The sequence below is a fragment of the Hyla sarda genome, chromosome 6 (genome assembly GCF_029499605.1).
Source record: "Hyla sarda isolate aHylSar1 chromosome 6, aHylSar1.hap1, whole genome shotgun sequence".
Lineage (NCBI taxonomy): Eukaryota > Metazoa > Chordata > Amphibia > Anura > Hylidae > Hyla > Hyla sarda.
Window position 1 is genome coordinate 45,872,369 of NC_079194.1, and position 24,996 is coordinate 45,897,364.

Here is a 24,996-nt window from a genome sequence, read left to right on the forward strand (position 1 = left end):
TCTGCATGGTTTCCTACACCGTCTGTCACACATCACACGGCTGATGTATAGGTGGCTGGAGTTTCGGCACCTCACTACTGTGCGAGGTGTCCGACGGAGTGACCCGTTGCCTACTATGGACCCGTACCAGTAAGCCAGACAGTGATCAGCATGGTTTCCAACACAACCTGTCACTCGGCTGATGTATCTGCGACACTAGAGTTCCGGTACCTCGCTGCTGGAGCGGTATACATAGAACTGACCCAGCGGGTCCAACAAACTCTGTACGGGATGACAGGGGTGCTTTACACGGCTTCTTAGCCTCCCTCAATCTCCCAGGGGGGCAGGGTTTCTATCAATGTCTCCTAGGCCTCCCCGCCCTCCCACCTATGGAAAGGGACACAGTTATCGCCTATCTGGCTGTCCCCTTTTCGCCAGCACCTGGAGGTATTCTTGTTCAGTCAGACTGTTGTCTGCACGGTTTCCGCCGCCATCGATCTCTGATCTCAGGGCTGCTGCGGACATAGCCAGGTTCCCGTACCTCACTGCTAGGGTGAGGGATCTGGAGGAGGGTCCCTACGGGTACACGGGATTGATGCCAGTCAGACAGTCCTTCGTCTGTTAGGTCTTCTATTCCACCAGGTCGCCCGTTGGATAGGCCGCACTCCAGTACCCCGCTTTCTGTGGGAGGTTGAATGGAGTGGCCCTGTGTGCTCAGGAATCATTTACCAGTCGGCCAGATGGTTTCCCGCATGGCTTACTACTACGTCAGGTCAACTACCATACTCTGTCCACACCATGGATGGTCGTCCAGGTAGGCCTCTGCCGAGGTGTAGTTCCGAGTGAGCCACGTAGCCAGACTGTGTCTACATGGTTTCTAATCCACTGGGTTACCTCTCCGTTTCTGCCAATCCTGCGGCTGCAGTCCGGTGCCTCTCTTTCCAGGTAAAGGTCCACAAAGTGTATCTCTGTGCGTTCATGGGCCCCTTTTTTCTACCTGTACGTCAGACTGTGTTGGCATGTTTCCTGCTCCACATACATTCTTCATCTCTTGAGTCTGCGCCTGCAGTCTTGGTGTGTGGCACCATTAGGAGATGGGGTGTTGTTTTTTTCTGCAGGTTCCAGGGACTTTCTCAACAGCACCACCATCACTCTGTTCTACTTTCTAAGGTTGCAATGTGGTTTTGCTATGTCAGTTTCTTTTGTGTCTGCAGTCTTGCTACCCCACTTCTATCGTGAGGTACCCATGTCTGTGTCCCTACATATGCTGAGGCCGCTCTTTAAGTGTAGAGCCCACCTTTCCTTCTGTTTGGTGGGGTGTGCCTCGGGGTTTCCTGTGATTTTGTTTCTGCAGTTCTGCGGCGGTTGAGCACTTCTGTTCTGGCATGGGGCCTGATGGGGTAACAAAGTCAGTTCAGCCCCTCCATGTGCCTCCAGGTACTTTTCTGGGGTTTCTGCCCAGGGTGGCTCAGGCACCTACTCTGTTGCCTTTGTCATTGTCCAGAATGGCTCTCAACATGTCTTGTCTTTTTGCCCAGCTCCAGTATGCAGGATTCCGATCCCTCTGGGGACGCAGGGTGGCTCCTCCATACAGCGAAGGGTTGTCGCTAGGGCCTGGGGGCTACGTCCACCCAGTAATTGTCCCGTGGCTGTGGGGCAGCATTTCCCTGCTCCTAAGGTGCCTGGCGCATTTGGCAAACCCCTGTCTTCAGGGGGTACGGTAATCAGGGTGCTCGGCATGGTCAGTACATAAGTTTAATCGCATCCACCCTGGTTTTCCCTCCACTAGGGGGACTATTTTGTTGAGATTTTCCTGCCGCAATGTTGATGCCATCTCTCTGTTCCCACTATATTGGTGGGGTATCCGGCTGGGCCCTTGTGTTTTTTTGCTGAGAGCATTCAATAGAGTTTTTTACTGTCCAGGCTTGTGTGCTTACTGTCCACCATTGCTGTCTGGCTCTTTCTGCTTTTTGGTAATCTACTGCTGCTCACGCAGCCTTGGCTCTCTCCTTTGTTGGAGGAGTCTATGTAATCTTGTATAGCCGGTGACAGCTGGTTTAGCCATTGTCTGTTGTTCGGGTCCTACCATGGCTTTTCTCTCCCTCGGCGTAATCTCCCTGGAAGGGTGTGTTCTTCCTTCCTTTTTGTCTGTGTCTGTTGTACTGCGATGACTCCATGGTCTTCTGGAGTAACCTTCCTGTGCCCAGAACCTGAGAGTTTCAGCTGGGTTCCCCTTTGTTTCCCCCTCCGTTCCCATTCTGGCGGGACATTCCTTCAGAGTGCTCTGGTCCGCTTGGACCCCTGCGGTCCAAGTCCGGTTAGTCTCCTTGGCTTAGACTCTGTCCTAGGATGCTGTGGCGGGCCTTCTTTTCAGGTGGCTCTTGCAGTTCTTTGGGCCTTGGTGATGGTTGAGGTCTCGAGCATGTGTAGTGATCCGGCCCAGACTCCTGTCTTTCTGTCCTCCACTTCTTCACGTTGCCACATGGAAGTTTGTCATCCGGAAAGTTTTCGCGGACGTTTGTTTAACTTACTCTTCAGGGGTTCGTCTTTCAGGTGACTCTCACATCTCCAGTTTTCATGTCGGTCTCTCCGGTATCCGAGATGCCCCCTTTTTCAGGGCATTCTGCTCCTTTCTTCCTTCGAGGTCCTTGTCCTTCGAGTTAGAGGGCGTTTAGGTCATCCGGATTACACCAGTCCGGCTATTGTCGCCTTCTGGGTGCTCATGGCGGGCCCTTTGGACAGGGGTTTTTGGGTCTGCTGCTGTTCAAGATTTTTGTTCTCACGCACCAGACCTCTCCAGGCCGGATTTCAGTCTTTTATTTTTTCCTGTGGTTTCTGGTCTCCACCTCCTGTGCTAGTCTTCTGCTCAGGCGTACACTGATCTCCCTGCTGGGTTCCTGGGAGTTGTTTTCTATCTGCTTCCGGGATGGTTCCGAACCATCTGGCTTCCTGGTCGACCTTTTTCTTGTCTCTCTATATGGCCCAGGTGTCTTTAGTCTCTACAGGGAAGGTCTCTCCCTTTGGCGTCCTAGTCTATCTCCATGGACAGGGGATCTTCCAGGAGCTCAATTTCTGGGCCTGGTTTGTCTCTGGTCTGGGGGCTCGTCCGCAGGCCTTGTGGACACGTTAGTTCGGTCTGGAGACTGATTCCTTTCCTCTGGTGGTTGTTTTTCCCACCCTAGGGGACTGCTTTTATACGTCCCATCAGTAAGGTGTCCCCCAATGAAAAGCGACCGAGAAAAGGAGATTATTTTTTTTTTGTATTCACCGTAAAATCTCATTCTCGTAACTTTCATTGGGGGACACCTCACCCACCCATTTCTTCATCCTTTTACCGGATAATTTTTTTCCGGTTCTTGTTTTTTTATCCGGGATTCCTTTTTTGGGTCCTTCGGACATATTTCTTTGTTGGCTTCTCCTACTGCTTTGTGACAAAACTGATTATCTCTCTGCAGGTGGGCGGGTATATTCTGCCAGAGAGGAGCCGTCTTTTTTTCCCTAGTGTCAGCACCTCCTAGTGGCAAGAGCATATACCCATCAGTAAGGTGTCCCCAATGAAAGTTACGAGAGATTTTACAGTGAGTACAAAAAAATCTCCTTTTTGCTCATATTTAGGGCTTCTGTATGTACACAGTGCACCTTTCGGTAAAAATGACACATTATCTTTATTCTGTAGGTCCATACGGTTACAGGGATACCCAATTTATGTAGGCTTTATTTAATTTTACTAAAATTGTCATTTTATTTTTCCGTGTATGGGGCTATATGAGTTCTTATTTTTTGCGCCTTGGTCTGTAGTTTTTATCGATATCATTTTTGTTTTGATGGGACTTTTTGATCGCTTTTTATTATTTTTATGGTATATGAAGTGACCAAAAATTCACAATTTTGGACTTTGGTATTTTTTTTATGTGTACACCATTGACAGTGCAGTTTAGCTAACCTTAAATTTTAATAGTTCGGACATTTACGCACACGGTGGTACCACATATGATTTTTTTTTTTTTTATATTACATTATTTTATTTATAAAATAGGAAAAAGAGGGTGATTTAAACTTTTATTGGGGGGGATTATTCACATTTATTCTTTATTTTTTTTTTTACCACTTTTTACTCTTCTTTTTCTTTAGCCTTAGGAGGCTATACCATGCAATCTTTTGATTGCATACACTGTTCAATGCTATGCCATAGCATAGCATTGATCAGTGCTACCTGTGCTCTGCTGCTCTAGCCTGCTGCTCAGGCATGGAGCAGTAGATCACCGATCGGACGAGGAGGAGGAAGATGAGGACCCTCCTGTCGTCCAGTAAGCTGATTGGGACATCGCAATTCTTTTGCAATAGTCCCGATCAGCTCCGCTGAGCTGGCAGGATAGTTTTCCTTTCAGAGTTTAGATGCCGCGATCAAATTTGATAGCTGCGTCTAAAGGGTTAATGCCAGGCATCGGCCTGATCGGCGGTGCCCGGCATTAGCTGTGGGTCCTGGCTGCCCGTAGCAACCGGGACCCACTCGTGAGAACTGTTTAAACCCAGTTAGCGGGATCAGGGCGTACAAGTAGAGGGACTTAAGTGGAAAACAAATGTTTTCAAATCAACCAGTGGCAGAAAGGTAAACAGATCAGTAAATTTATTTTATTTAAAACTTGTAATACTTCCAGTACTTATCAGCTGCTGTATGCCCCAGAGGAAGTTGTCTAGTTCTTTTCAGTCTGACCACAGAGCTCTCTGCTGACACCTCTGTCCACATCAGGAACTGTACAGAGCAGGAGCAAATCCCCATAGCAAACCTCTAGTGCTCTGGACAGTTCCTGACATGGACAGAGGTGTCAGCAGAGAGCACTGTGGTCAGACAGGAAAGAACTGCACAACTTCCTGTGAAGCATACAGCAGCTAATAAGTACTGGAAGAATTAAGATTTTGAAATAAAAATAATGTACAAATCTGTTTAACTGTCTGGCACCAGTTGATTTGAAAACTTTTTTTTTTTTTTTTTTCAACGGCGTACCCGTTTAACTTCCCCAGTGTCCCTTAGCTGCCATGCCGATGTCCCCAGTTCCTGCTGGTCACTGTTTCTTATCTGGTTTCAGTGATGTCCCAACCCCACACCTGCCCTGCTTAGCCAATCACTGACTTGAGATGGGACACCACTTCGGCCACTGATTGGCTGAGCAGGACAGGAACCATCCCCTAATGCCCACTCTTGGTCAGGATTTGCAGAAAGCCATGCCTGTTTGTAGTCTTGTTTTCAAAATTGCCCTGATCAAAGTGAGACGGTTGGCAAGTATGTATTATGTACTTAGTCATATAGTCATGGTAAGATTTCAGTATTGTCATTGCCACAGTGCTACAATAACCTAGAGAAGGTTTACTGTTGTAGACTGAAAATAATTTTATTTGTTTTATTCTGTGTTTGTATTATTGATTGTTGATGCCTTCAATTAAGGGGCCCATAACAGATTCTTCTTCGAGAATGTGGGTGTCTGGAGCTAAAAGGCATGTTGAATTTTAACATGTTTGATCCTTTTTCTCTATGGGTGGAATGGTACTGCCTAAGGGTACATTCACAGGTGCATAATTTGCTGCATATTTCTTGGTCGCTCTTCATTGGGGGGACACCTTACTAATTGGGTATATGCTCTTGCCACTAGGAGGCACTGACACTGAGGGGAAAAAGTCGGCTCCTCCCTGGCAGAATATACCTGCCCACTGGAAGTGAAGTAATCAGTTTTAGCTAGTGTCAGTAGGAGGCAAGACACAGGTCTGGTGCTGTCCAGACCTGGTCTTTTTTTTTAATCATTTTCTAGTTTGGGGTGTTTAGTTAGGTTTTTTCTTCCCTTTTGTTTCCCATTTTCAGGTGGGGGTCCAGGAGCATGGCATTACCTGTTCCCTCATATGCGATGAAGGGGCACAGTACATAGAGTATGTGCTGTGAACCCCTTCTCGACAACGGCCAGCGCCTGGAGGTTGTACCCTGGGTCCGGGTCCCCCACTGCCCCTGCTCGCTCTGCTATGGCAGCTTGGCATGATGCAGCGTGGCCATAACCTGGTTGAAGACTTCAGGGTGAGTATGAGAAGACGGTGCCTGTGGGTGAGTATGTACTACAAACCCCCTCCCCCCCTCTCCCTCCCTTTTGCTCATCCGGGGGTTCCCTTTCTCTGTTGTGCCCAGCTCCTCAGCCGCCATTACACAAGGCTGTGCTGGGCCAGACCCCTCATGGCCTCCAGCACCATTCCGGAGGGGACAGTCCGGTGGACCTTGCCTCCCCCCTCCTAGGGTAACACATTTCTCCCATATATATTGCGGCCATGCACAGTGTCCTGGCCGCGTTTTCTGCACGGCCAGAGACTCAATGCCTGATGCCCCAGTTTCAGTCTTCTGGGGTAGCGGGTCTCTGGTGCCACGCGGCCGACCGCTTCCCCAGTGGGGGCGCAACCAGCCTGCTTACCGCTCTTATGGTGCGGCCAGGCGCATTGTCCTGGCCGCGTTCTCTTATCTGCTGACGGAGACCCTCTGCAGCTGCGGGCACCGGTCTCCGGTCCCACATTGCAGGGTGCTTCCCCGATGGGGGAGGAACCGGCCGTGTCATTCAGCCAGTTCCCTAGCCCTCCCGTCATTCAGCCACATGCGGCCAGGTGACGGAGGGGACGGCCGCGTCATACTACAAATCCCCTGGCCCGGTCTCTGTCCCCTTCCACAGAAGGTACGGCAATCAGGGAGCTTGGCATGGTCAGTGCCTGAGTTTCATTTCTACTACCCCTTGTTTTCCCCTCCACTAGAGTGAATATATATTTCTGAGACTTTCTTCTTCCAGTATGGGAGCCATCTCTCTTTTCCCACTATATAGGTGGGGTATCTGGCTGGGCCCTTGTTTTTTTTTACAGCAATCATTATGGCTTTTTGCCATCTTTGCTTGTGTGTTTACTGCCCACTATTGCAGCCTGGCTCTTTTCCTGTTTCTTGGTTTGGGTCCTGCCATTGCTCTCCTCCTCCCTCAGTGCAATCTCCCTGGAAGGGTGTGTTCATCCTTCCCTTTGACATTGTCAGTTCCGCTACACTGACACTACAGTCTTCTGGAGTAACCTTCATGTGCTCAGAACCTGGGAGTCCCAGCTGGGTTCCCTTTTGTTTCCTCCTCCGTTCCCGTCCTTACGGCTGTTCCTTCGGAGTACTCTGATCCACTTGGTCAAAAAACGGTTAGTCTCCTTGTCTTTGACACTATCCTAGGATGCTGTGGCATGCCTTCTCTTCTAGGCGGCCCTCCTGGTGCTTTGGGCCTTTTGTGATGATTGGAGTCTCAGGCTCGTGTAGCGATCCTGCCCAGACTTTTCCGCTATCCCATTTGTGGGGCGGTTTTTCTGTACCACACTTCTTGTCTCGCAATGGAAGTTTGTCTCCCGGGACGTTTCGCGGACATTGGGTTTACTTACTCTACAGGGGTAAGTCCTTCCAGATACTAAGGAGCCTCCAATTCCCATGTCAGCTGCTTCGGTGTTCCGGGATGCTCCGTTTTAGGGTATTCCGCTCCTTTCTTGGCCATTTCTCCTTACGTGTATGTCTTCCAGGTGACTCGGGAACCTCCAGTTCCCATGTCGGTCACTTTGGTGTTTCGGGATGCCCCTTTTCAAGGTGTTCCGCTCCTTTTTTTTGGCTGTTATTACTTTCTTTCTCTGCCTTTTGGGGTCCATGTGCTCCCGAGATGGAGGGCATCCCAGATTTCCAGATTACACCAGTCGAGCTGATTTTGCCTCCCGGTGCTTACGATGGGCCCCTGGGGCAGGGGTTTTGGGCCTGCAGCTGGTCAGGTCATCGATCTTATGCACCAGGCCTCTCTAGAGCCGGTTTCCGTCTGTCTTCTTTTTTTCAATGGTTTTCTGGTCTCCACCTTCGGTGCTCGCCTTCTGCTCAGGCGTATAAGGCTCTCCCTGGGTTTTTCTGCCTTGTCCTCTTGTTGTGCCCTTTTCCATTTTTTGTTTCCCAGCCGGACTAGCCCTCTGTCTGGTTCTGTATTCCTTGGAGTTGATTTTCTACCTCCTTCTGGGATGGTTCCGGCCCATCTGGCTTTTCTTTTCTTTTTTTTTCTTTTTTTTATCAACTGTAAATTTTTATTAAAGTTTTACAATAAACAGAACTAGGGTTAGGGAATGATAAATGAGGGCCAATAGTAAAGCACTACAGCTATGCAAATGACCTTATGCGAGCCTCACGTAATGCACACAGTAAACTGTCCATTAAAGAAACCGGAAAAGGATGTAGGTAAGTAGCTTCACAAGGCTCTAGATGTATAGAAGAAAAACAAAGCATCACTAAGAAACAACAAAGACAAACATGAATACACGTAGCAGACAAAACAAGGCAAAGAATGGATCCGGCACTGCAAGCCACCTAAATCCCGTTCCGGGGAATGTCTCTGCTGGCAAGATACACCTGCCAAGTTATCTTGAAAAACAAAGTCTTTATTCGGTATCCATTAAAAGGTACAGTGGGTAGATGCAGAGGAGCAGCCTCGCAGCGACAGACTGTTTCCTGCGCCCTAGACGCACTTCCTAGGGCTGCTGACCAGCAGCCCGAGGAAGTGCGTCTAAGGCGCAGGAAACAGTCTGTCGCTGCGAGGCTGCTCCTCTGCGTCTACCCGCTGTACCTTTTAATGGATACCGAATAAAGACTTTGTTTGGCAAGATTACCTGAGTGAGTTCATCTGCCTTTTTTCTCCTTTATTGCAAACATGAAAACACAACAAGGAAGGCAAGGAAAAGGGGAAGGAAATGCAGGGGAGGCAAGAGGAAGAAGAGGGAGGAGGAAAAGGGCAAAGTTAAGGAAGGGTAAGAGCCATCTGGCTTTTCTTGTCTCTCTATATAGGCCGTAGGTTTAGTCTCTCTACACAGGACAATCCCTTCCTTTGGCGTCCTAGTCCTTCTCCATGGACGGGGGATCTTCCAGGAGCTCAGTTTCTGGGACTTGGTTGTCTCTGGCTCGGTGTCTGATCCACAGACCTTATGTGGGTTCTGTCTCTGGACTGATTCCCTTTCTCTGGGGATTGTTATTCCCACCCTTGGGGACAGCTTTGGTATGTCCCATCAGTACAGGTGTCCCCAATGATGAGCGACTGAGAAAAGGAAATTTTTTGTAAAAATCTCTTTCTCGTAGCCTTCATTGGGGGATACCGCACCCACCCATTTCTTCTTTTTTTTTGTACGGATAATCTTTTCCGGTTCTTGTTTTTTGTTTTTTGTCCGGGATTCTTTTCTGGGGTTCTTTGGACGTATTTCTTTGTTGGCTTCTCCTACTGCTTTGTGACAAAACTTAACTTCTAGTGGGCGGGTATATCCTGCCAGGGAGGAGCCGACTTTTTTTTCCTTAGTGTCAACGCCTCCTCATGGCAAGAGCATATACCCATCAGTATAGGTGTCCCCCCATGAATGCTATGAGAGAGATTTTACGGTGAGTAAAAAAAAAAATCTCCTTTTTGCTCTCCACTTAAGTCAATGAGTAGGAAAATCAGCAGCAAACTAAGCATGTGTGAACATACCCTAAAGATTTGGCTGCAGTTTTTCTCCCTAAGGCTAAGTGTATTCAAAAGGAATAGGACATATAAAGCAAGGACTTATACTTCTCCTCCCTTAGGGATCCACTTCTTACTTTGGCCCAAATACTGCAGTGGCAGTTTTCCAAAAACTGCTAGAAAAAAATAAAAACAAGTGGAAGCCTTACTCTACCAAATAAACATGCATACTGTGCATGCATGTTCACAGGGGAGTCAGTAGAAATAGATGTTGGCTGAATGAGAATTTGTCTACTGGCTATCTTACATTTTTAAGAGACCTTAACAGGATACTCAGCCCATAGACACCGCTTCCGTGTCCGTAACGTCGCGGGGGGACCCAGAGGCCAGACCCCCCCCTCCGATCAGACATATTATCCCCTATTCTTTGGATAGGGGATAACATGTCTTGGGATGGAGTACCCCTTTAACACTCCTCGTCTTACAATATGAGAGAATACTTAGGCAAAGGCAAGTAACCATTCAGTCATGTAACATCTTGCTATTACATATTGGTTATTTAATAGTAACACCACTATTTGTTTTTTAAGGATGGTGATTCCGTATATTGTGGGAGACTCCATTTGGTTTCTGATTTACTTCAAGCTCTTTTCAAAGAAGCTGTGTCCCTTGAAAAACAGTTGATGGAATTGCTGGATAAAACTACTCTAAGTGCCTCGGCATCAGCTGATGAAATTACAGGCATGGTCTCTGGTAGGTTCTTAGCAATGCTATCTGAATATCACATGGCTGACCCTGCATGAGATTTACAGTATACTAATGCTTATGGAGTAGGAATAAGAAACATTATTTCTTTTTCTTTGCAGTGATGCATACATTCTTAGATATTTGTGCGGTTGTCTCCAAAATAGATCATGCCCTGCATGCGAATACATGGAAATTCATCATTAAGTGAGTAATAAAAATTGAAGATACATGAACCAATGTAAGTCTTTATGACCTAAATGCATTTTGCATTGTATCAGGTGTTCATGCATTAATATAGTTATATCACACAGAATGTTTATCCTGTCTTGCTGGCCCTATCTACTTTTGCACCTACACCGAAATATTTTAGTATTATGATAATGATCACACGTGCTGATAGTTAAAGCTATGGTAGAGAAATACATGTAACATGAAGGAGTTTTCTCAGCTTAGACACTTACCACCTATCCACAAGGTGGGTTATAAGTATCTAACCTCTGGGAACCCCAATTATTGCAAGAGAAGTTGTCCTACATCCCGCTACCTTTTGTAAATGGAATGCCATGATATTTCATTAACTCTGTACGAGACTGACAGATAGCAGAGTTTAGTCTTTATCTATATTATACACTCCCTTAGTGAGGGAATGTAGATACACACATTATAACCTTATCTATTCTATTTTTTTTTTCTTTTTAATATTTAGACAGACCCTCAAACATCATTCATTAGTAAAAAGTCACATGCGACATGATGACATTGTAAGTTCCTTGTGTGATGATATTCTACTATCATTCCAGTCGTGCTTAGACCTGACAGAACATATGAAGCTTACAGGAACACAGGTAAAAAGCAGTCTGAATTCATCCTATCAGTTAGACTACTTCTATATAATGATATATTAGGACACATACTGGGCTTTCAGTTATTTGTTCATCAGCTTTTACATTTGGGCACACCCAATCACATTGGATATTTGATGACCCAAGCTAGCTTTTTGTATAGAGCACCGAGGATCGATGTATAATACTACCATACTTATATAAGGGAAAAAATGAAGATAAAAGGAAACACCAGTATGTTAAATGGGACACCCATGTCTGAATATGTAAACTTTCTGCATTTTGTTGGGCTACAGCCACTAATGGGTTGCAATGTAACCCCACTTATTAGCTGCGATACAACATAACTCATTGGTCACAACACGCGTAACCAGCGTTGTGGCCAAAGTGTAGCCCTAGCCTTACAATGACAGGCAATAATGCTTTTGAATACGGAGTATGACAAAAAATAATGTTTAGTAAAATTCATTAAAGATAAAAGGCCACGGGCTGTATCTGTGTTTCCCTCTCATTTTACACTGACTTTTTTTGTGAAAAATACTGTGAAATCCATAAAAAAAACTGTTTCATGCTCTTGTCCTCACAGAGGCACAATACAACAATCCATTGTGTCCATACAATAACAGTACCTTAATTAGCTCTAAATAATCTTTATTTTGACTAGGAAAGTACAGACCAAAAATTGTTCCAGAAAACTGTGAAGCTGTGTCGATTCCTTGCCAACTCCCTTGTGCACTACACTAAGGTAAGCTACTATACTTGTACCCATAGGTTATATATATATATATATATATATATGTATATGAACTTCCAAATAGCTGAAGATATTTTGATGAAACTTAGCACACGTTACTCATGTCAACTAAAAATGATAATAGAGTTAAATCAACCTTAACCCACCCCCTTTTTGCAAGATTGGGTGGTTTTTGGTCCGAAGTCCCATGCAAGTCTGTAAGACTTCCAGTACATATTAACACAACAACCCAGGGCATAAAATCCCCTTGTAGTCACTTCCCTAAACTCTAACTTTCTTGGTCGCTCTTCATTGAGGGACACCTATACTGATGGGTATATGCTCTTGCCACTAGGAGGCGCTGTCACTAGGAATAAAAAGTCGTCTCCTCCCTGGCAGTATATACCCGCCCACTGGAAGTGAGGTAATCAGTTTTAGCTAGTGTCAGTAGGAGGCAAGACACAGTCTGGGAGCTCTCCAGACCTGGTGTATTATTTTATTGTTTATCAGTTAAGTATGTCTAGTTAGGTTCTTTTTTCTTTGTTTTTTATCCTAGGTTGGGCAACAGGAGCATGGTGTTATCTGATCTCCCACATGCGACAAAGGGGCATGGTGCATAAGAGTATGGGCTGTCAACCCCTTATCGCCAGCACCCGGAGGTTGTACCCTGGGTCTGGGTCCCCCACTGCCCCTGCTCGCCTCACTATGGCAGCCTGGCATGATGCCGCACGGCTTCATGCTGGCTGAAGACATCAAGGGGTGAGTATGTGGGGATGTCTGCGGTGAGTATGACCCCCCCCCCCCAAACGAACGAGCAGTATTAGTATTATCCTGCCACTGGAACGGTTTATGGGGTCCGGGCACTGAGGGGTTAACCCTCGGTATTTTATTCATGCAGCTTTGGCTGCATCTCCTGTCTTCAACGACTATGGTGGGGGTTATGAGGGAGCTACTATAACGTTCCCCCGGCTGGGAGCTGCAAGCACTTCCACTTTCTGCAGCTCCGGAGCTGCCTGCAAGCGGTCAGATCTGCTGCAGACCCGGCAGCTCTCCCCGCACTTCTATTATGCGATTGGAGCTGCCGTCTCACCTCTGCACTGGGTCTGCTGTGCGTATCCGGCGCGGGTGCGCACCTGGTGCGCTCAACTGGCGGCAGTTCAGGGGGTTAAGGCGGCACGTAGCTCTGCCCTTCTTCTCCACCTGAGCCAGTGCGAATGGGAGGTCAGGTTCGCGCGTTGCCAGGGTCATTCATACGTCTGGTGGGTGCTTACCCGCAGCCGTGACATTATTTGGAGCTTCTTCCAGCACCGCTCCTCCCTCGCTGCGGGGGGGTCAGCTCATTAGCAGCTCTGAAGTGGCAGCCCCGCGGGAGCTCTTGCAGCCGTCCCGCTCTTGTTCCCTGGCTCAGAGCCGTGTGGTGGCTTAGCAGGCGCTTCTATAGCACACTGCTTCGTCCCGTCGCCGCTCCAGGGACTGCCTGCATGTGTCTTGCACATGCTCTGGGCGTCCTAGCCCATGTCACTGAGGGGTTTATGCGGGCAGAAACAGTGCAGGTCGCCCTGCTCCCCACGCCTCTTTTCTACCCTGTTTAGTAAAATAAAAAAAGGAAAAAAAAGTACTTCTCTACTGCTGGTCTCTCTTTCCATTTGGTAGCGTTTGGCCCTCTTGTGGTCAATAATTGAATTGCCCTTAATGTCTATTGCTTTTTGGCATCCAATAGCTATTACATGCCTGTAATATCTATTCTTATCAGATTTATTTCTGCCAGGCTTCTTTCCAAGGACTTTATATGGGGTCCCCTTTTTTTGCTTCTGTTACCTTGTTTGGAACCTGATAAGGCAAATTCCATTGAGTGGCTTGAGGTATGCCTCTGGTATACCTATTTTCTGCTGAGCTGTCAGGGAGCGTCTGCGATCCGCTGTGGCGGGTCATTGCCAGGGATTTCACGATCCCTTGGAAGATTCTGGGGATACAGTCAGTGACTGTTCTCCTCTACAGCTGGGTGACATACCATGTCTGCCCTCGGCTGAATTCCGGTGTTCCCCCCCCCCCCCCCCCACCGTGGATGGCACTGGTCGAATGCCCTTGCAAGGGCATTGGCTTTCCTGGCAGACACTAAGGATGCTTTTGCGGTACCTAATCTTGTCCGCTGGTCACCCATCAAGGGGGTGTGCTTGGAGTGTGCATGCAATCTATCCCTCCTCCACAGGCTGCCGCATCCGCGGCTAGTGCTCCAGTCCCCACGTCCAGTGCGAAGCCTCCGTAGAAAGTGTCCCTATGCGGGCAGGGATTGTACCTGATATCAATATGCCAGACAGTAGTCTCGCCTGTCACTCATCTCACAGATGCCGCATCATTGGCTGGATTTCGGTACCCCACTGCTAGTGCGAGGTGTCTAATGGAGTGACCTGTTGTATACCATGGACCCATACTAGTAAGCCAGACAACAGTGGTCTGTGTGGTTTTCTCCACTGCCTTTCACTCGTCACATGGCTGATGTATCGATGTGCGAGGTGTGGAGTGAACCGGCGTGTCCTATGGACCCTATACTGGGTGACGGGGGATACAATTCACAGCTCCTTAGCTTCCCCTGCTCTCCCAGGGTGGCGGGGATACTATCCATGGCTTCTAGGCCTCCCCTCCCTCCCACATAAGACAGAGGGGCACAGTAATCGCCTATCTGGCTGTGGTCCCCTTTTCGCCAGCACCTGGAGGTGTACGTACTGTTGTCTGTGCGGTTTCCGCCACAGTCGGTCTCCCATCTCTGGGCTGCCAGGGGCATGGTCAGGTTGCCCGTACCTCACTGTTGGTGTGAGGAATCTGGATGAGGGTTCCTACAGGTACATGGGTCTGATTCCAGTCAGCCAGCCTTTCGTCTACTGGGTCTCCTACACTGCCAGGTCGCCCGTTAATTCGGCCGCACTCCAGTACCCCACTTTCTGTGGGAGGGTTCGAAGGAGTGATCCTGTGCTTTCAAGAATGCTATACCAGTCAGCCAGTCGGTTGTCTGCATGGTTTACTGCTACATCAGGGTCAACTACCATACATTTCCCACACCGTGGAAGGAAGTTCAGGTAACCCACTGCCAAGGTGTAGTTTCGAGTGAGTCACCCCATGTTGCTCACTTGCCCAGTACAATGCACCGCATACTGGTTAGCAGGATTCTCTGCTTTAGCAGATCCCTCTCTACATGCCCGATGGCTGACGGCTGTTGACCCACTTTTAGTGTGTGGTTCTGGATGCGGGACCCGGTGTGACCATGGTCCCTATGCCATATAGCCAGACTCTGTCTGCATGGTTTCACTAGGTCACCTCCCCCATTCCTGCCGCTCTTGCGACTGCAGTCCGGTGACTCACTTTCCATGTGATGTTCCACACAGTGTGTCTCTGTGGCTTCATTGGACCTTTTATAACTGTGAGTCAGACTGTGTCTGCATGTTGCCTTTCCTACATACATCCTTCATCTCTTGTCCTACAACATCCTTCATAGGTTTTGGGTCTGCAGATGTTCAGGTCATTGATCTTAGGCACCAGGCCTCTCTAGAGTAGGTTTCAGTCTTTTTTTCAGTGGTTTTCTGGTCTCCACCTTCTGTGCTCGCCTTCTGCTCAGGCCTTCGCTGCTCTCCCATTTTTCCTATATATACCTACAGTACGCCAAAAGCGTAACACAGTGTAACCCCAATACACAATTTAATAGAAATCAGTATGTAAAATATATCATTTCTCTATCGGCTCCATTGGGGGGACACAGACCGTGGGTGTATGCTGCGATCTCTAGGAGGTATGACACTATGGCAACAAAGAAGTCGGCTCCTCCCAGCAGGATATACCCGCCTTCAGGCCCTGAGCTAATCAGTTTAAGCTTAGTGTCTTAAGGAGGTGGACATGGTCTGGATTTCTCCAGACCAGGTCTTATGTTTTATTATTTTCCTAGTTAGGGAATGTGTTAGTTTTTTATTCCATTTTCTTTCATATTTTCAGGTGGGGACTCAGGAATTGCGGCTCACTGTTTCCCCATTGCGAGTAAGGGGGCACAGACATTGCGTATATGCGCTGTTCACCCCCTCTCGCCAACGGTCAGCGCCTGGGTTTGTACCTCATGGGTCCGGGTCACCCTATCTCCCTGCTCGCCTCGCTCGCACATGGTAGCTCGGCATGATGCAGGTGATAAAAGCTGGCTTAAGACTTCATAAGAAGACTTCATGAGGTAAGTACTTCTGACTGAGGTGAGTATATTTCCCTTTCTCCCTTAGGTGCAGATTAGCAACATCTGGAGACCCTCAGTTTTTGGCCCACCTTTCTCATGGGTCTAATGGGGCTGGCCTGGACAGGGGTCCTTTATTACTGGGGTGAGCAGTGGCAGTTTGAATGGGGCACAACTTTCTACACTTTATTCTTATATATATATGTGTGTGGAATGACTGTGTGTGTGTTTTTCACATTGAAGCGGCTGACAGCCGCGGCGTTCTTCTATGCGGGCACTTTCACTTTCAGCAGCGGCTGCTGCTGGCGGCGTCTAGTCTGCTCAATTCCTTGCGAGCGCACATGCATTCGTATGTGCGCTCGGGGCAAGGAGCGGGCGCCATTAGGACTTCTTGTTAATACTTCCAAAGCTTCTCTGGGAAGAAGCTTCTCTGGGCACAAACTGTGCACCAATCAGCGCTGTGCGCGCGATTATGGTGATAGGGGCCAATCAGCGGTGCCCCCTGCTCCTAACACGCCCCTCCCTTTCTATTGGCCGGCATTTCTCCTCTCTGACACCCTGGAGATCACCACGGGTTCGAGTCCCGGGGTGGGACAGAGTGTTACAGTGTTGTGGTTTCATTTATTAAAATAGGCCCATTGTAGTGGTCTATGGGGATGTAAAACAGTAAGATAATCAGACTGTATCAGCAACACAGTGAAATGGAACACAGTCTTGGGTGAGAGAGGCCCAGAACGGCCTCCCTCTAAACAGTTAACTGGAGTGTTAGCCACTCCTTTAATCTGTTAATACTGTAACTCTAAACTGTCTGGTTCTGCTGAACCACTTGTTCTGCCTGCTCCACTGCTCCCCCAGACCCCCCTGCTACTCTACCCCGATTGTTCTTCCAGACCCGGGGGGTTCGGCCGCCCCTCCAGCCTGGGTACCCTCCCTCTCCCAGTCTATATCCGACTTGGCTCAGGTCTCCCCTTATGTGGTGACTGCCTTGGAGAGGCCCTCCCTACACCGGCCCTCCGGAGGGTCCCGCTCTCCCCCTATTCTGACGCTCTCGCAGCATCATAGGGGTGTGTCATCTGACTCATCCCCCGAGTCTTCTGGCAGGCACGGGGGCTACCCTCGCAGGCATCGCCCCGTTGAATCGCCCCAGAAGTTTCCTTTCATCGTGTCTGACCTCTTCCAGGGATACTTCACCTCGTTCCCATTCACCTGGAGAACTTGTGGATGAGGACCGCACGGATGTGCCTGATGTGGTGTACTCAGTGGTTGCGGCCATAAGAGACACCTTCCATCTAAAGGACCCAGGAACTTTGTACGTGGCTCCAGAAGTCTCCTTTCTTTGTGCCCGACCGGCACTCAAGACTTTAAGTTCTCACGCTGAATTTTACGCCCTGCGGAAACGAAGAAGGTTCAAGCGCGGTATTCCTTCGCTATGGACCTCATTGCTCGGTGGACCTCCTCTGCAACTGTGGATCCGCCGGTCTCCCGCCTCTCTAAGGCGCCTACCCGGCTGTTGGCTGATGCGGCTGCCTTCAAGAATCCAGCGGACATGAAGGTGGATATTTTGGCAATCTCTGCCCTTGAGGCGGCAGTTTATTCCTGCTTTTGCTTCTGACTGGGTGTCAAAGGCCCTTTTTTAGTATGGTCTTTCAACTCCGCCAGGGTAGTCTTCAAGATCCCTCCTGAGGATTTATTTAATCTAGCTCTCCGATGCTCCGCAGCCGGAGATTTTTCTGCTTCCATGTGCATCCACTGTGCTGCCTTTACCACAAGCTACCTGGTAGCCACCATCCCTTCATGTGGCTTTAAGCATGGAATGCGGACGCCACCTTCAGGAAGTGAGATGACGGGCAGAAAAAGAGTTCTTTATTACCTCTGGTAAGACTCACAGAACTGCTTTCCGTTGTAAGTTCTCCTTCCGGATCTGCGGACCTTTGGTACCAACAAAGGGTCCAGCCAGGCGCCTTCATGGGAAGAGGGCTCCTCTTTCTGATCCGATTCCTCCCGGAGGTTGGCTATCCGTTCCGGCCGTTTGGTGGCCCCGGTCGCCTCTTACCCTCCGGGATGCCTGGACATGCAGCTTCAGGGGAACGTTTTCGAGGTTTATTCCAACCTCTCTGTGGTCTCCAAGAAAGGCGTTTCTGTTCGCCCAGTCTTGGTTCTCGAGTATCTCAGCCAGCATCTTGCGTTCCTATCCCGAATGGAGTCTCTCCGTTCAGTGTTGGCGTCCATGGTTCAAGGGGAGTTTTCGTTCCTCGGTGGACATCAAGGATGCCTGCCTCCACTTCTCATTGTTTCCCGGTCATCAGCGGTACCTCTGCTCTGCAGTTCCAGATGGTCATTTTCTATTGTGGCTATCCATTTCGGTCTGGCCACTTCTCTGCGGACCTTTACCAAAGTCCTGGCGCCTGTGATAACCTTTTTACGGACAACAGTTGTTTCCGTGATTCCTTATTTGGACTACCTCCTGATCTGAGCTCCAGCCAGGACCCAGATCCTGGAGAGTCTTAGTCTCAACCTCTGGACCTTGTCTCACTTCGGTTGGATGGTCATTTGGGACAAGCCCAACCACTCTCCTGGGGCTCCAGTTTGATGCGGCCTCTGCCCACTTTCGACTCCGCCGACTATTTTCAAGAGTCTGGTGACTTCGGCTCCCTGCTCCAGTTTCCATTTGCTTTTGCATGGATGTCCTGGGTCGATTGGCGGCGGCCGTGGAGGCCGTGCCATTTGCCCAGTTTCATCACCGACCTCTTCAACTGGTGATTTTCTTCCGGTGTGACAGGTCTCCATTGTCTCTCGGCCGCAAGGTCGTTCTCTCTTGTCAGTCTCGTCGGTCCCTTCTATGGTGGCTTCGTTTTCCCCCTCATTTTTTTCGGGGGTGTTCCTTCCTGTCCATCCCTGCCAGTCTGTCAGGCTGGGGAGGTGTTTTCAGGGACCGCCCAGTTTGGGGTCTTGGCCCCCCGAGAAGCTTTTTGCCCTTCAACATTTTGGGGCCTAGGGCAATTCTTTCTTTGCTTGCTTCTTCGGAATTTCCCTCCTGGGCGGAACTCAGGTTTCCGGCCATCTCGGTTATCTTCAGTCTGGCCGTCCCTGGGATGTGATCTTCTCGGCCGGTCCTCAGTCGTCCAAGGCCACTGGTCCCTACATCCAGGGGTTTTTGCTGTGCTCTGCAACCCCTGGGGCCCTCCAGGCGTGGACCTCTGCTTGTCCCGCCACAACCGAAGCATTCCTCTCTCTTGGTCGAGCCTTGCCCTACCTTGTCTATTTGGTGGTCGGGCTTTGCCCTACCTTATCTGTTTCCTCCCTTTCTTCTCTTTTCTGGGTCCTGAGGAAACTCTCAGTGGGAAGTTTCCGCCATTCTAGTGGCCCAGCCTGGACCCGGCGGGCGTGGTACGTTGTCATGGTCAGGCTTCTGAACGACTTAACGTTGCGCCTTCCCTATTGTCCAGACCTCCTATCTCAGGTCTCCTGTGCCACCCCTATTACCTTCTCTGCTTTGACGGCGTGGCGGTCGAGACTGCGGTTTTGAGAGCCACGGTTTCTCTTCCCAAGTCATTCGCACCCTGCTCAAGGCTCGTAAGTCCCACTCGGCAAAAATCGGGATTGGAACTGGGGTTGTCTCTCAGTTCCCTTAAGGGTCAGGTTTCGCCCTTTTCTGTTCTTTTCCAGCGTCCTCTGGCTTCTAATTCTCATATCCGGACCGCATGCTGCCCCTCCTTATCGGTCACCTTCACCCCCTTGGGACTTGAATCATGTTCTGGGGGTACTCCAAGGTGAACCTTTTAAACCCCTTGGGGAGGTGTCCCTGCGCCTCCTTTCTTGGAAAGTGGCGTTTTCTTGTTGTTACCTCCTCCATTCGGAGAGTGTCTGAATTGGCAGCTCTCTCCTGCCGTTCTCCGTTTCTGGTGCTTCACCAGGACAAGTTTGTCTTCCTGCCAGATCCTTCCTTTTTTGCCTAAGGTTGTTTCGGCCTTTCATCTCAATGAGGACATTCTAGAGAGTATTTACTCCACAAACTGGACATGGTTTGGGCTATTAGGTATTACCTCTCTATTTCTTCTTCGTTTCGTCAGTGCGATTACTTTTTCGTCCTTACGGAAGGTCGTCGTAAGGGACAACCTGCTTCCAAGGCCACCACTTCTCGGTGGATCCGGTCTGCCATTTCGGAAGCCTATCGCTGTAGGGGTAAGATTCCTCCCTTCAGGGTTGTGGCTCACTCTACCCGTTTCTGTTGGGGCATCCTGGGCTCTCCAGAACAAAGATTTGCAAGGCGGCTACTTGGTCGTCTTTGCACACTTTCTCGAGGTTCTACCGGGTTCATACCTTCGCATCGGCTGATGCTCGTCTGGGCCGTAAACTGCGGCAGGCGGCAGTGGAACAGCCATCTGCCTGTCTGATTATCTGCCCACCCAAGGGACGGCTTTGGTACGTCCCACGGTCTGTGTCCCCCAATGGAGCCGATAGAGAAAAAGAGATTTTTTAACATTTACCGTAAAATCTCTTTCTCGAAGGATCCATTGGGGGACACAGCTCCCGCCCTTTTGGGTCTCTCTTTGGTTCTCTGTCCGAGGGTGAGTTCAGTTATATCTTTTCTTTTCGTTCTCGGACAGTTCGTGTTTTGTCCTTGACCTGTCGGTCCTCTCCTATTGCTCTGGTACTAAAACTGATTAGCTCAGGGCCTGGAAGCGGGTATATCCTGCTGGGAGGAGCCGACTATTTTGTTGCCATAGTGTCATACCTCCTAGGGACAGCAACATACACCCACGGTCTGTGTCCCCCAATGGATCCTTCGAGAAAGAGATTTTACGGTAAGTGTTAAAAATCTCCTTTTTATTTAATAAAAGGGCATAAGTCTAAAAAGTATACATGATAGACGGAATAAAGTACATATTCAATATATATAAAAATTCATCTTAGAGTGAAACATATAAATGATATAGCATGGTATGGGGGGGGAAGAAAAAAGAGATCCTGGTATATTACAGGTATACAGCAAAGTAAATGCCTTTGAAGTAAGCGAGTGCATGTGACAGATATTATATATAGAGGCTGGTCCCCTTATGGCCTCCGGCGCCACGTGAAGGGCACACTCACCCCTCCCCCCCCCCTGCAGCTGCTGCTCGGGAGACACAGTTTCCAGCGTGCCTTCTTTTTCCAGGCGGCCGGTGCCCTGATTGTGTGGCCGTCACCCCGTCCGTGCAGCGGGGCGGGCCGCGGGCACTCTGTGAATTTAGCCCCCCCGGGGGGGGGGGGGGAGTGTTTTCTAAAGTGTGCCCACTATTACTGGGCCGCGATATGCAGGAGGACAAGGTGAAGGGAGAACATTAAAAAGCAAACAACAACAAAAAACTGCCTCTCATGGGCGCTCTGCGCCCTCCAGTGGCTGAATGGCTGCATTGCTTTCAGCACTATTCTCTCTCTTGGAGAGTATTAGGGTTCCCTCTAGTGGCCAAAAATAGTAATTACAGCTACATATTTTTTGTATGGCCCTTCCTTGTGCTCCTGTCTATCAGTTTGGAGTTTTTTCCCTCAGATCCCCTGCTTTCCTAGTATGCCTTCAGGGCATTCTTATCGATTCTTATCAGAACGGGGGCCGATTTTGAAGCTTGCTTTCGTCGTCCTAGGTGTGTGACTGATAGGTCTGTTTCGGCAGGCTCTGTGCACCTCACATATTGGAATGTTTGGCTTTTGCTTGTGAATGCGGCACAAGCCTTGTGCATTGTACCCTTATGCTCAAATAGGCTGCGGACCTCGAGTCCGCACTAGGTGCTTCTCGCCCCTGTATCCTCTTTTTCGGGTTTTCCCAGCTTTCCCTTGCCCCCTCATACTTGGACGAATCTCTGCATTATGGGTTCTCTTATCTCTCTCCTGCTTTTTGGCCAGGCCTTGGTGGTCCGGCATCTTCCTTCTTTTTATCAGAGGTGTTTTCTACTCTCCTGCCAGGTCCAATTCAGCCCAGCAGGCCTCCAGGGCGACCATTTGTTGTCTTATTTGGTTGCCTCTCAGACTCCAGTCCCTGCACAGTTCCTTCTCATGTTTTGCTGGGGCTTCAGGGTGGTTGGTTTCCGGTTTCCTCTGAGCCTCGTCAACTTTCTTGGGCGAATAGTTATGGCTCAGTCTCTGGCCTGGTGGTTCTTTTTCCCACCTCAGGGACTGCTTTGGGACGTCCCATGGTCTCTGTGTCCCCCAATAAGGTGACTGAGAAAAGGAGATTTTTTTTTGTACTATCCATAAAATCCCTTTTTCGTAGCCTTCATTGGGGGACACAGCACCCACCCATTTCCGGTTACCGGGTCAGGTTGTTTGTTGCCTATTATTACTTTTGATGTCCTTTGGATGTTTTCTCCTTTTGCGGTTTGGCTTCTCCAATGGCTTTGTGACACAACTGATTAGCTCAGTGCTAGTGGGCCGGTATATCCTGCTGGGAGGAGACGACTTCTTTTTTTAAATCCTTTTTTTGCGCAAAATTCTTTGAGAATCTCCCTCAGTGTGTTTATGTGTTCCACATTGAATGAACCATCCATCATTATAATGTAAACAAAAAAGGAATTACAGGTGTCTTTACAAAGTGCAATTGTCCCTGATATGGGTTTGCAGACGGAAAACTAAAAAAGTTATGGCTATTAAAAGGCAAGGAGGAAAAAAATGTAAAAAAAAAACTGTCTGATTCCTTAAATAGTTAAATCATTTTATTTTTTTTAAATAAAGGAATGCATGCCGTTTTTATCAGGATCCTGTGTCTGTCTCCATCGGTTATACCTTCAGATACATAGGTAAGTGCAGTGGTTTGTTACTCTGCTTATTATACTGTATAAGATACATCTTATCACTTTTCTATTATAAACCACCAATAAAGTGATAGTACAAGTGAGCAAGGACAATTGTGTAAACATTTTAAAGGGTATGAATATGACAATATAAAAGATGCTATTATTACAAAACTATCTTTATGTAAATTAAACACTTGCTGTGTTATAAAATATATCTTGTCTTCGTTCTCCAATAAGTCACATCCAACCTAACCAAAAAAATCATGTCAAGCCAGCTACCCACATTTAATACAATTGAAGTGATTTTACCAATTTAAAAATAAAAAAAGGCTGGGACTGTCCAAAAGTCAGAAAATCTATGCCTACTGTAACCTGGGGTGGGATTTGCACCAGTTGCACACATTTGGCACACCTTATGATTTACAACTTTTTTGGCGCGGTTTGTCTGAAATAGAGCAAACCGTCTATATGTTCAGCAGCAGCAACAAAGGGAACTGATGCAGAGTTTCCACATTGCAGATATGAATGTAAGAAAGTGGTTTAAAAGATGGAAAACTTAGGTGGTAGGGTTGGAGGTAACAAATGAAGACTTCCAGGTAGGGATGTCCCGATACTAGTATCGGTATCAGGGCCGATACTAGCCATTTCCCTGGTATCGGGGACTCGTTCAATGTCCCCGATACCAAATCCAATACCTGCTGCCACGCCGCTGCCCTGTTCTCTCGTACTCCCGTCCGCATAATGGCGTTCCATGGAGAAGCATGTGACGCACACGTCACTCCACCTCCTCCACTGCTCCCAGTGTAACGCTACGGAGGAAGCAGAGTGATGTGTATGTCACATGCTCCTCCATAGAACGCCATTATGCGGACGGGAGAACGGGGCAGCAGCACCCGTCAGAGGACAGCCGCAGGTGAGCTGTGTACAAGGGTGGGGGCTGCGGTCTACAGGAGGCCTGCTAATAATGTCTAAAGGGGGGGCCCTGCTGTTTACAAGGGGAGCTGCGGTCTACAGGGGGACTGCTACTATCATCTGCAGGGGGGCTGCGGTTTACAGGGAGGCTGCTACTAACATCTGCAGGGGGGCTGCTGTCTAATGGGGGGCTGCTGTCTAAAGGGGGGCTGTGGTCTACAGGGGGCCTGCGTTCTGTCTACAAATGGGGCCTGTGTTCTACAGGGGGCTGCTACTAACGTCTGCAGGGGGATACTACCTACTATTAAAGGCAATCTTACAGCAGAGTCACTTGCACTAACTTGAATTTATAGGTAGATAGTGCAGGTGACCTGGTTTCTACCGCTGCTCACCATGTGGTCATCAGTCTCTCCCATAATGCAAATTTTTTGTTCTGTCCAATGGAGAAGAGAAAAATCTTGGCTCATATTACAGCAGCCGCCTCCATTGCGCACAACAACGACCCACATGTAAGCACGGTAAGCAGCTCCAGAGACCGGGTCACCCTGGTGTCAGATTCCCTTTAAAATAAAAGTACTCGTACTTGTTATCGGTGAGTACTAAAATTACAGTATCGGTACTCGTACTCTGTCTTAAAAAAATTGTATTGATACATCCCTACTTCCAGGTCTTGCTGATTTGTTTTGCTGTTTGTTTTGTCTTAATGGCAGATTTAAAGCTATTGTGTTAGGCTGGTATTATTCTCCTCTCTGATCTTCGGGTCAGACATGGTGAGACATATCTGCACACTGGTCTAAAGATGCCAAGCAAGTATGTGCATGGGTCCTATTTAAGAGTATAACCTGTACATGATCTTTACTGGATGTCGTATGTTAACATTGGAAGCTGTACTGCTTAGCGGCAGGTATCTCACCATTCCTGGGATAGTAACACTAGACTGACACTTAAAATTCAATGAAGGACATCAGCATCAGTGGCATGTACAAGTGCATATGTTTGCATAAAATGGTTTTGTAAAATAGACTTACACTTTTTTTTTTTTTTTTTAATAGTTTGTTTCCTCCAAGTCTCTATGCAGCCTCCATGTCTGATATTCATAAAAATGAAATCCGCAGTGCATTCCTAGTGGTTCTCGATGCACTTATTCTGCAGTTATTGTCATCCAAGCCATTTATGGAGTTGGCCTTGAATAAATTTCAGGGTAAGACACATTGTTTAGGATTTTTAGAATTTAGTTTCTAACACAGGTGTCCATCCTAAAATCTAAAGGCTTCAAAATGTTTTGTGACAACTTGGCTAACACGAAGACGCT

General features: G+C 48.3%; 1 protein-coding gene across 2 annotated transcripts in view; it reads left to right on the forward strand.

The window, feature by feature from the left end:
* The window catches only part of FIRRM (FIGNL1 interacting regulator of recombination and mitosis), a 105,928-nt gene that overhangs the window by 10,806 nt on the left and 70,126 nt on the right, over window positions 1-24,996 (forward strand). For both annotated transcript variants that reach the window (XM_056523585.1, XM_056523586.1), the window contains 6 exons: window positions 10,070-10,232; window positions 10,346-10,430; window positions 10,933-11,071; window positions 11,733-11,813; window positions 22,711-22,775; window positions 24,737-24,885. In XM_056523585.1, the coding sequence (XP_056379560.1) occupies window positions 10,070-10,232; window positions 10,346-10,430; window positions 10,933-11,071; window positions 11,733-11,813; window positions 22,711-22,775; window positions 24,737-24,885 (682 nt within the window). The remainder of the gene's footprint in view (window positions 1-10,069; window positions 10,233-10,345; window positions 10,431-10,932; window positions 11,072-11,732; window positions 11,814-22,710; window positions 22,776-24,736; window positions 24,886-24,996) is intronic.